We start from the raw sequence: 12,744 nt of genomic DNA on the forward strand, positions 1-12,744 counted from the left end.
TTTGTAGTCGACATATCTGATGATTATTTTTTCGATTAGTTGATTAGTCAACGATTATTCCTGCCATCTCCTCCATCTCTAGAAATGTTAGAAACAGCTGAAGATGACACATTTAAAAGGCATTTAAATGTCTAGATATTGTCTAAAAGTGGAAAGTGCTGATTTTTTATAAGTAAATATGTAATCTGTTGTGTTTGGGCTTTTTCTGGGACACAGACTAAGTTGAGTATAAACTGTGTGAGAGACGTTTACCCATCACCCATTGCGCTTCTGTCCCCAGCACTTATGTTTAATGTGGTACTGTTACAAACTAACAATTAGTCGACAATGAAATTTGCAGTCGACAAATTTAAATAATCAACATTATTGATTTATATCGATTAATCGTTGCAGCCCTAGCTATACTCCTGTTCCTTACTAGTGTCACATAATGAGTCTTATATAATGTATAAAAGCTCCTTGATTTGTGTTGCTGTTTTAGTAAACCAAGCCGCCTGGTGCATTTTTATCACTTGGCTTTGACAGGAATCCACTGTAACAGGGCACAGAGCACTGGCACTAATCTTCAAACAGGCAAAAAAATAGGGGAGCTTTGCGTCTCACAAACCTTAGTTGTGACTTTGAAATGCTGGTCAGTCACAGGATGGAGGAGAGAGGAGAGAGACCTGCTGAAAGCCAAACATGTTGCATCTTAAACCTCGTCTGATAGTAATAGAACAGGATTCACTGACACTGATCCTTCAATGGACTGTCACCATTGACTGTGTGTTGTCCTGGACTGTTTTTTTTTTTTTTTTTCTGGAACCGCCTGTGCCGTTTGTGAAGCCATTGTGAGAGTAGTGTGGTGGCTTCTGTTTTGACAGTAGTCTTGTAATTCCTTGTACATCTCTGTAGTGATTCCGGAAAGCATTAAAAGGGATTAAAAGGAATGTTGGTTTTTGGGTCCAGACTTGGGGAATCTCTTTCCTTCATAGTTTCCCTGCCCCAGCACACCTGATACAGCACATAAAAAGCTTGATCGCTAGAAAGAGAACTGAATCATATGTTTTGGGGGCACAAGAAAATTGAGATATTACAACCTTTCATAAAATTCATAATCATCGGAAGCAATGGTTTTGTATTGGTGACTTGTGTGATTTGTGTACCGGAGTCACTGATGCTTTTATTGCAGTAACTGAGACTTCTAAGAGCTTGTTTGAATAATCTCTGTAATTGGTTTTATTGTTTAAATGCTTCGTCTTGTGATGTTTTATTTGCAAAGAAAAATAATTTACATTCTTTCATTTACAAAGAAATAATTTTCTACAGCTCTAATTTAGTTACAGTGTTTGAGTTTTGCAGTATGTACGTTCTGTGTACCGAACTCTTATTATTAAATTATGATATGAAAAATTGAGGTGAATACACTTATGAACTATTAAAAACAGGAATGGCACTATAGTTTCAATAGTATTATTCAGTAGTATAACTAGTTTTACTCATCAGAATTATATCCTGAGGCATATTACCATTAACATTATGATATAATAAAATATTTGCCCAGTTTTTCTATCACAATAATTAAATCTGAGCGAGTCTTTTTTTCTGATGTATGACTCTTAGTGATTTATCAGTTCATATGTAAATTTATTTGTAATGGGGATTTTATTGTATTTTACTTTTGCAGTACAGCCTTTCTCTTTGAGTCACCAGTATGATGTCTATAAAACTAGGGCTGCAACGATTATTCGATATAATCGACAATGTTGATTATTTAAAATGATCAACAACTTAAATGCTTTTTAAATATAATGTTTACCTGTTTCTGTTGATTTTAGAGATGGAGGAGATGGCAGAAATAACCGTTGACTAATCAACTAATCGAAAAAATAATCAGCAGATTAGTCGACTACCAAAATGATCATTAGTGGTAGCCCTATATGAAAGGCCTGATTGTTAGAAGTAAGTACTGTGTGGGTGAATTTGTTAGGGGTGTCTTTGTGATAAAGGTAACTTTAACAGAGCTGGAGAGCGTCCTTGGCTAAATCTGTCCTGGGGCCTGGTGGGAAAATAGTGGACAGCAGAACTGTGTAGATGAGTTCATGCTGGCCTATGACAGCCGACACACAGTATGCTAACATGAGGTCATGCTGAAAGAGCACAAAGCTAACACAGCCCAGAACTGTAGTCCAGAGATGACCTTACAGTACTCAGGGAAAGTGGTTTAAACCTACTGCCATGTTAAACACAGTTTTTTGTGAGATGGTGGCGATACTGAATTTCTGGGCTGATATTATAACATCTAACATTTTTTTTTATGTTAAAGTATGGATTATGTGCTTTAATCACATCTGATTTGTTTGCTTTGAACTGTCGTATGGGAAAGGGCAATATATGTCCCAAACATAATATTTGTCCCATTTCATGGTGGCAGTTGTATCTCTTTATTACTGGGACAATAGAATGGCTGATCTATAATTGCCCTGAGATTTTTTTCAACAATCAAGAGCAAACCAAACTAAAGCCATGTTCTATTTAAACTCTGATGTCAGTATGTCTGATTTCAAAGTAGGGAAAGCCCTCATTCATTTCCTGGTCTCATTTTTCATATATGCATATTAATTTTGCATGCATATTAATCCAATCCATAAAACAAACACTGCATTATTCACATCATGACATGTTGGATCATCGATACCTTATCTACCTCAAATCAGCAATAATAACAGCAGTACGATATTGCTATGCATGCCAAAAATATGCATTGATTTTTTTTTTCATCTGCAATTACATACTGCAATATTTTATTTATTTTTTACTAGATTTTATCAACAGCTAATGATCCAGCATGTAATGACACTAGTAGTGCTTTCCATATTATATATGCCTGTTATAATTATAGTCTCTCATAGATATTTATTGAGAAAAATAAAGTGTGAATTGGCTTCCAAATGGCCAAACTCTTTCAATTTGCTCTATGTTACATTGTACATCAATCAATGTAACTATTGCCTAAACCCATATTGCAGTGAACCTAGTAACCTAGCAACGATGCAGCGCTTACAAGCCAAACAGTGCAGCTACAAACAGAGCAGCAATGCTCTGAACTATTTTAAAGGGCGAAATGTTTATAACCAAACCGATCATATTTTCTCGTCCTCTTTAACTCAGCATCTCTCAATAAACAGTTATAATGAAATGATAATGGAACTGTGGTATAATCACAATAATACACTCGAGGTACGTGCTATAACGTGTAAGACTGGCACTAATATTACACGTTATAACACTCCCTCTCGTGTATTATTGCTTAATTAACAAATCTGTCTATTTGTGTTTCCTTTAATCAGTTGTGCACATAGTACTTGTATGTGTTTATATGTGTTCATGACCTTTAAAATACTGCACAGTGCATCTTTAGTACATATATTGGTTTGAACTAGTTGTGGTTTGAAAATCTACAGAAACTCTACAAAAAGCACAAAGGTGTTCTAAGGTTTTCATGAAAAAAGTAAAATAATAGTCTTTATTGAGTAACACAACCTGGTATTTTCAGAATGCAGCACTGCTGTACTGTTAAATCTTATTGTAGAGAGGCATGTTATTCCGGTAGATGGACTCTTTGTAGCTTCGTAATGAAGAACACCTGACTGGGTGCAGCAATGCCAAAGCTTTGTTTATGTCTGCATTTTTGTGTCTGTGCACCCGCCGGCCTAGTTTAGGGGCACTGGAGTGATCTCACATGTGGGCTTCTCTTCTTCTTTCTCTCTCTCTCTCTCTCTCTCTTTCTTTCTCTCTCTCTCTCTCTCTCTCTCTCTCTCTCTCTCTCTCTCTGTTTCTCGCAGGTACCAGCATATTCACTGTGTATGAGGCTGCCTCTCAGGAGGGCTGGGTCTTCATCATGTACCGAGCCATCGACAGCTTCCCACGCTGGCGCTCCTACTTCTACTTCATCACACTCATCTTCTTCCTCGCTTGGCTGGTCAAGGTGGGGCATCCTTCGCGTTTTTCCCCTTCAAATGAACTTCCACGTCTACCCACCATCCTCACCTGTTTCACCTCTATTTATAGCTACAGTATGTGGACGCCAGCGCAATGGTTATATAGACCATCTATCTAGACAATACAGGACTCACTGAAAGTGACAGCTGTCATTGATATAGTGATATACTTTTTATTCCATTTCCTCTGACTCTGTCTGTGCTGGAGAGGAGAAATAGTGTGGTAAGATGAGGCAACTTTATCTACAGCAGGAGAATGTGAAAGCAAGGCATATTATTCCCTGCGCTGTTCAGTACAGGATCCCACTTTCAGAAAATGGCAAAACATGCCAAATGATTTGGAACATACATGCTTATTTGATACTTAAATTATTGTTTCAAAGTACATATGCTAGTCATATATGGTATAAGTAGGAGTAAAATGTTTTGATGACTGCCTAAATTGCATAAAAATAAATAAGAAATAACAAATATGTTAAATAATAAAAAATATATAAATAAAGCATGCATAAAAAAATAAATGTAGAATGTAGATATATGATAAAGTATAATATAATATGTAATATATAAAATATAAGCAGAAACAAAGATTATTAAGCATACATTTTTTTATCTTCAACGAACCAACCAACCAAAAAATAAATAAATAAAGTAAAATCAACAGATGTGCCAGTAATTGACACATACTATATATTGCCAAAAGTATTCGCTTACCCATTCATTCGCATACCCCATTGGACTCACTGGGTTCTGTGGTGGTCCTTTGGGGTCCTGACTATTAAATAACAGTGAAAGGACTGAATCTGTAATTATAGAACTACAAGATTCTCCTATATGATAAAATAATCAACAAATATAAAAACGAGGAGGTAATTTTAATGTTATGGCTGATCAATGTTTTAAATCTTATTCAAAAAAGCCATAGTTGTTATAACACTGTCGCTAAATATTTATGTAGGTTTGTCAATTGCCAATAAAGGCTTATTTATTACTTATTTATTACTGCTTTTGGTCTCTCCTTGCAGTGAAGTCAAATCACGCTTTGAGCCTCTTCCACCTGTTTTCACGCATATAATTTACAAGCTCAGAGATACACAACTGATGTCTGATGACCTAAAGTAATTTTAAAGTATTGTATGCTAACATATTTTCAGCTATTCATACTTACATAGTTCTTGCCAGCGTTTTTCTGTACACTTCACCAAAGTTACATGGTGCAGTTAGCAGCATGCTGAGCGCAGAGTAGCAACGATAGACGTTCTGCCCTTCCTATAACCAATCGAAGCTGTTTAAGCTGTTTATTATTTAGGTTAAGATGCTGCACAAAGGTAGCTTTGCGACATTACAGCACACCATAACTGGTTAAAAAAACATCATTCGGGTCTTAAAAGGAGTCAGAAAAGGATTCTTCTTGTCTCCTAATGAGTCTCTGCTTGTGTTCTCAGAATGTTTTCATCGCTGTGATCATTGAGACGTTTGCTGAGATCAGAGTGCAGTTCCAGCAGATGTGGGGTTCCCGAAGCAGCACTACATCTACAGCCACTACACAGGTACAGTGCAGAGTCTTTCATTTACCCTCTTTCTCACAACAAAGTAATAACTGTATATGTATTTACTAGGCGGATTCCTAGACAGAGATTAAGCCTAATCCTGGACGAAACAATATTTTGAATGAAGTTTCCTTTTAAAAGGAAAATATAGCCTGTAACTAGGCTCAACCCCTATCTGGAATACTGTACTGTATAATGATATGTCCAAAAATGTATACACATCTGCTCATCCAACTTCCCATGTGTTAAAATTATAAAACAGCCTCAGAACTTTCTGTCCATTTCCACGGTTACATTTTAAATGTTAATTATTAAACTGAAATTGTTTTTCTATATTGTAAGAACAAAGAGTGTTAACCAGTTAAAAGTAGTGTTTTGAGACATGCTGGACTTGGTAGTATTTGTACCTGGTCTCGGCCTGTGCTACCAAATATCATATTTTTTTCTGCTTTTATTCACCACTGGTATTTGCTGACTCTCTTGACCTGAGAGAGCTAGATAGGTTAGCGAGTTTAGCTAAAATGATATGGACTATGCTGGCTAACGCAGTCATGCTACTGCACATGCTAACGTGAGCTACAGTCAATCACAGAGGAGCAGGTGTGTCACATCTGATTATTCACCTGGCCTCTTCAACTTGGCAACCTGAGTGAGCTTCTCATCTGGGGAGAGGTGGGGGTTGCAGACAACTCTCTGTGGTGTTTTGAAATTTAACTCCTGTAGTTATTTCACATGCTCACTCTCATTTGCTACTTAATGCTGTTTTTGGGTAACTTGGGAGCGCCCCCTAGTGTGTGGCAAACCCAGAACACAGTTTTAAAAGGGTATTATTCTCTTCTATCTAGTTCTGTGTAACTGTGTAACTATTATGTGTATAACTGGTTAACGAGCTTAATGCTGCAGGCTGTGTGCAGTAAAATTTATTGGGCGAGTTACTGCCTTGAAAAATAGTTGCCCCAATAAAGTGTCCCAATTTTTGGTGCTCCCGTGCACACATACACACACACTAGCTACACTAGCTACACTAGCACACCTTCAAGCCAGTTAAAGGAATTTTCATCAGATAAGTCTCAGCAGGCCATCAGAGTCTGGCTTCCCTGACCCTCAGCAGGCAAAAGGCATCTGAAGGCAGACTGCTTTTTAAATAAATTTGCCTGCTTGTCAGGTCAGGGTCCCCAGCATCGCGGAGACGAGCCTGGGCAGCTAGCAGACTGTGTGGTGAGTCATGGTGGAGTGAGGCGCTTCAGAGAGTGTGGAAGTGGGGGATGTGTTGTGTATGTGTGTGTGTGTGTGTGTGTGTGTGGGAGTGTGCAGGTGTGTTTGGGTATGTGTTTGATGCTGGCAGCCAGTCTGAGTGTAATGTGTCTAACACCTGTCCAGAGCTGTGTCATTCCCTCTGGACGTCTGTCTGACTCTGCTGAGGGACAAAGGGAATTAATTAACCCTTAACTTTCATTGCTTTAGGGAACAATTGTTCATTTTTGGGCTGCTTTTGCACTGTTTGCCCTAGATCTATTTTCAGACTGAGCTGTAGATCCCTGGCACTGCAGCGCAGGCTTTCCCGACCGGGGGATTCTGAAATATGAGGATTGCAACCAAACAGAACAGAAAACAAATCTAAATGCAATGCCCTCTGACCTTTACTGAGAGCTGTGAAGGTGCTTCCACATAAAATACATCATAGAAACCACCATTATATGCTATGTACCAACACAAAAACATGATGAATGGGATTTACTAGTCATATTATGATTTATTTTTTTGTTTTGTCGCCAGCTGCATATTTTGGTTGATTTATGAGTAACATAGGCCTGGGCTGATAATGATGTAATTGCAATCTAAAAGTAATGCTTTGATGGATGATGAAATGAGAGATTTGTCATTAAAAGATATTGATTTAAAGATATGTATATGCAGAAAATACAAAAATAACAAAAAAAGATGCAGAGCACTCAGACCCTTAAAAAATGCAAAGAAAGGAAGTTCATATTCATAAAGTTTTAAGAGTTCAGAAATCAATATTTGGTGGTATAACCCTGTTTTTAAATCACAGTTTTCATGCATCTTGGCATATTCTCCTCCACCAGTCTTACACACTGCTTTTGGATAACTTAATTCCACTCCTGGTGCAACAATTCAAATAAATCAAACCAGTTCAGTTTGGTGGTTTGATGGCTTGTGATCATCCATCTTCCTCTTAATTATATTTCAAAGGTTTTCAATTTGGTAAAATCAAAGAAATTCCTAATTTTTAAGTGGTTATTAAGTGGTAATTAAATCTGCAATTTAAAAAAATGATGATGAAAAAATGATGGTGAATGTACCAACACTTCCAAATAGAAAAATCTACTAATTATTTTTGATGGTCACCCATTTGTAGACTAGTCTTTATTTAGTTACAGTTTTAACTAGATCCCTATTAAATGCTAACTATTGTATTTATTCCTTCACCCACACTGAATTTAGTAACACCTACAGCAACTTTAGCCTGTTGGTTTTACCTGCTGGCAAATGCACACTGACTGAGTGATCATGGTAAATGTGCCACAAATCTAAAGAGGAGGCTCGGGGTGAAAAACTTGAGTGCAATTGTGTGAACTGAAGCATAATGGGTTTCTGATGGCGCGAGTCCTGCTGCCAGGGCCGTGCTGGAGTGACACCGTAGGGGCTGGCAAAGGTGGACTTGGCAGCAAAACAGTGGCCAGACTTGGCACTATGAGTTATTGTGGTTCTGGAGGTGCTCTAATGGAAATAAATGGAAACCTCTGTGTCTCCAGCACTATTCAGACCTGAGCAGAGAGTTTATTTAGAAGCAGGCTTCAGAAAGAGAAAGAAAGAGATTTGATGTTAGTTTCTTTCTGTGTTTGTACTTATACTCTCTTGTAGTTTGACAGAGCACAGATTTGTGGGTTAGGGTTGTGGGTTGTGGGTCTTTCTCTCATGTATTTCTGATTGACTTTTGAGAGGGGTATCTGGTTAGTGTTACTGATATTCATTCTATGTTCAGTAGTTGGGCTCGATTCCTTACTTTCAGTTAAAGGAACTCCTAATACTTCAGCTTATCAAGAGATTTTAGACAATTTCCTGTTCCTAACTTTGGAAACTGATTAAGGACGGCCCCTTTCTGTTCCAACATGACATAAAAGCATAAAAGTGTATAAAGCAAGATCCATAAAGAGTGCTAAACTTTACCCAATAGAACACCTTTGGGATGAATTAGAGCGGAGACTGCGAGCCAGACATTCTCATCCAACATCAGTGTTTGAACTCACAAATGTGCTTATGGAAGAATAACCAACAAATCTTTATAAACACACTCCTAAACCTTGTGGAAAGCCTTCCAAGAAGAGTTGAAGTCATTATAGGGTACTGGCCTCTCTGTCATACCTTTACTGTTATATAACTACATAACTATAGCTAACTGATAGTGTTCTGACGTTAACAAGAAGGAGCTGAATATCTTTTAGATCCCAAAATTTCAGTCATTGTAGTGTTAAGAGAGAAAAGAGGAGTTTATTATACATATCAGATGCCAATAGTAGAGTTCAGAGAATAGATCATTCTGTGGATATAGAGCCACATTGTCCTTAGAGTAACTTCTGACTTCAGACCTTTACCATCCTGAAACTTTGAATTGCTTCCTTATCTTTAATGGGCGTCTGATAAATAGTATAATGTGGTTAAGCCTTTTAAGATCTCTCTAAATGTAATGTATCTTTTGAGGTCAAGCGATTCTATGGGGCACAAGAGGAAAAAGGAAACAAAAGGAATGGATGGAGTCCAACTTGGGCAAAAAAAATCTGCTGTGGCCCAAAAGGTTTTCTGTACTTTTTTAAGCGTATTTCCTCCTCAAAAGAGTATTTAAGCTCAATTTCAAAATGAAAATTTAAGTCATATTAGCTAGGACTAATTTCATAATGAAAAATAATGCAGGCTTTATGCAGCCAGTGATTTGATATCCTGATAATTTTTCCCCCAGAATGAGACTGAGCTACGACCTTGAAAACAATTAGCCTTTCTGCATCTATTAAACTCATCTTTAATTACAGAAGCGATTCAGTCTTCTGTTAGGAGAAAAGAAAAAGTAATTAGCTCGAGGGGAACACAAAGCTGTCATTTACTGGGTGTTAAACAATCAGGCATGGGTCGGCAACTTTAATCCCAGAGAAATAAAATGAATATAAGATGGACCTGAGAGACTGAGGTATTTAATGTCAAGATCTCCTTCATATATACTGATTTAATTAGGTCCCTTAAGAAGATTAATGTTTGAATAGCTTTTGAATAGGGTTGTGCTTTCGTGCTTTAAGACAATCTGTAAAACCTTTTTTTTAAGATTTATTTTAGAATAGATGACTCTTCTAATCATTTAAAGCTTGAGAGGAGAGGAAGTGGAAGTAATGACACTGATGTTTTTAAATCTGTATTTCTGATTTTGTTTCCATATTTCTGAATATCTGTGAAATTATACACAGGTACTGTGTATAACAGGTATACAAAAATACTCTTATTGACTTAAACAAATAGCACATTAAAAAGGAATGATTGAAAATCTCTGGAATATAATCAAGAGGAAGATGGATGATCACAAGCCATCAAACCAAACTGAACTGCTTGAATTTGTGCACCAGGAGTAAAGCAGCATAAAGTTATCCAAAAGCAGTGTGTAAGACTGGTGGAGGAGAACATGATGCCAAGATGCATGAAAACTGTGATTAAAAACCAGAGTTATTCCACCAAATATTGATTTCTGAACTCTTAAAACTTTATAATTATGAACTTGTTTTCGCTGTATCTTTTTTGTTATTTCAGCCATTTCTCATTTTCTGCAAATAAATGCTCTAAATAACGATATTTTTATTTGGAATTTGAGAGAAATGGCATTTGTAGTTTATAGAATAAAACAAAAATGTTCATTTTACTCAAACATATACCTATAAATAGCATAATCAAATAATTTAACATTTAAATGAGTTATTTTTCAATTTAAGCACAAAAAAAAATGTCTAGAGCAAGCAAAAGTAGCACCTCTGTTTTGGCTGCTTTGGCAAAAACAAACTCAGACAATATTACCTCATTTAAAAAAAAAATGAATTACATTGTGAGCACATGGATATATGTAATATATTGACACAATTCTTGAGAAAAGTAAAACTGGAGAAAATGTCTTCCTTTACTAAAAAATCTGCCTTCTTTCTTCCATGGTCTGAATTTGTACTTGAGTGCAGAGATGAATGGCCTTTTTCATAGCTGTCAAATTCAACTATAGAAATCTCCAGTGGGGTCTCTCACTCCTGTCCCTGATGGCTTCCTCAGTCCTTTCTAATCTCTCCTGGTAGACTTTTCTGTTCAGTTCTGAATCATATGAATAGGTATTCACTAAATAATAACACCAAAAGCACTTGGCAGGGTTTCCACAGTTAGCTGTTTTTTACTAGAAAATATATGAGCACGAACTTAAAATGATCATTGATATTCCCTGCTGTTCCTTATTCTCCCTGTCAGTCAGAGGATATAGCATTTAGAATGGTGCTTGAACTTATGAGAAGGCTTTAAAATAGTCTGTTTTCTTTGTAAATGTAAGAAAATGTTATCAGTTTTTCACACACGTTCTAAAAAGGAGTTTTAGTAACTAAAAAGTTACTAATGTAAAGAGTCACATTTTTTTCCACTCACTGGTACGCAACATGGGATCTTTTATTTTTCTAAAAGATTATTTTTTTCTCGCATTGTATTATATGTATTGCGTTTTATGTATTGTGTTGTTTTTTAAAATTCTCATTTTTATTATTTGCTTCTCCTTATCCACTTCTTATCCAGGACTTATGTGTGTATTACATATTAGAAAACCGAAATATAATATCGCAATGCAGATATACATGGGTTGGACAATGAAACTGAAACACCTGTCATTTTAGGGTGGGAGGTTTCATGGCTAAATTGGAGCAGCCTGGTGGCCAATCTTCATTAATTGCACATTTCACCAGTAAGAGCAGAGTTTTAAGGTTTAATTAGCAGGGTAAGAGCACAGTTCTGCTCAAAATATTGCAATGCACACAACATTATGGGTGACATACCAGAGTTCAAAAGAGGACAAATTGTTAGTGCACGTCTTGCTGGAGTATATGTAACCAAGACAGCAAGTCTTTGTGATGTATGAAGAGCCACAGTATCCAGGGTAATGTCAGCATACCACCAAGAAGGACCAACCACATCCAACAGGATTAACTGTGGACGCTGTAAGAGGAAGCTGTCTGAAAGGGATGTTCGGGTGCTAACCCGGATTGTATCCAAAAAAAACATAAAACCACGCCTGATCAAATCACGCAGAATTCAATGTGCACCTCAACTCTCCTGTTTCCACCAGAATTACCTGTCATTAATACCATTTTGTCTGTAACCCATCAACTGTTTTTTGCATGTGTCTAATAACTGTCTCTCTCTCTTTTTCTCTCCTCTTTTTCTCCTGGATGGCAGATGTTTCATGAGGATGCGTCTGGAGGATGGCAGCTTGTAGCGGTGGATGTGAATAAGCCACATGGCCGTGCGCCCGCCTGCCTCCAGGTACCAGACATCTGAGTTAATGGCACTGACGCCCCCAAACGTCAGCACGCGCTCAGTGTGGTCCTGCTGCCACATCTAATGCCACGCCACGCTGTGGGAGTGTAAGAAATGTGCCGAGGGCCACCACAACACAATGGCTACATTTAGATTGAGCTGGAACCAGCTGGAATCTTGTTGACAGAGCATGAATACAGCGCAGAATGAACACAGTAACCATTCCTTTCTGTCTCCTTATGAGCTTTTATTCAGCACGTGCATTAATTACGTTGTCGAGTCTTATTAATACGTGTTATTGCGGTTCTAAAATGTGAGCATATTTCAATTTAGCTGCTGAGCTTAGAGTCTTAGAGCACCCTTTCACTTTGGATCAAACAGCAGCTTTAATGGTGATGTTTATTAGTGTGTTCGTGTAATTGTGTCTGACGTGACAATGCCGTGCTGTTTGTCTCTGTGCCTCTTGTCGTTATAGTGGTGATGGGAAACGATGAATAATGTGGGCATGACATTTACATGAGAATAGCTGTGTGATGGTTTATTGTTCTGGAGAGTATGAGTGGAACAGATAGAGCTGACTAACCCGAGCTGCAGCAGAAACCATTGCACTTTTATTTGACGGCCAGTTCTGCCTACATCGTTGACTCACTCCCAAA

At 37.4% G+C, this 12,744-nt stretch overlaps 1 protein-coding gene across 5 annotated transcripts in view; it reads left to right on the top strand.

The window, feature by feature from the left end:
* Positions 1–12,744, top strand: part of nalcn (sodium leak channel, non-selective) — a 118,819-nt gene that overhangs the window by 17,090 nt on the left and 88,985 nt on the right. For all 5 annotated transcript variants that reach the window (XM_049484687.1, XM_049484685.1, XM_049484686.1 and 2 more), the window contains exons 9-11: positions 3,825–3,967; positions 5,426–5,530; positions 12,008–12,094. In XM_049484687.1, the coding sequence (XP_049340644.1) occupies positions 3,825–3,967; positions 5,426–5,530; positions 12,008–12,094 (335 nt within the window). The remainder of the gene's footprint in view (positions 1–3,824; positions 3,968–5,425; positions 5,531–12,007; positions 12,095–12,744) is intronic.

The sequence above is a fragment of the Astyanax mexicanus genome, chromosome 11 (assembly GCF_023375975.1).
Source record: "Astyanax mexicanus isolate ESR-SI-001 chromosome 11, AstMex3_surface, whole genome shotgun sequence".
In the NCBI taxonomy this organism is placed as follows: Eukaryota; Metazoa; Chordata; class Actinopteri; order Characiformes; family Acestrorhamphidae; genus Astyanax; species Astyanax mexicanus.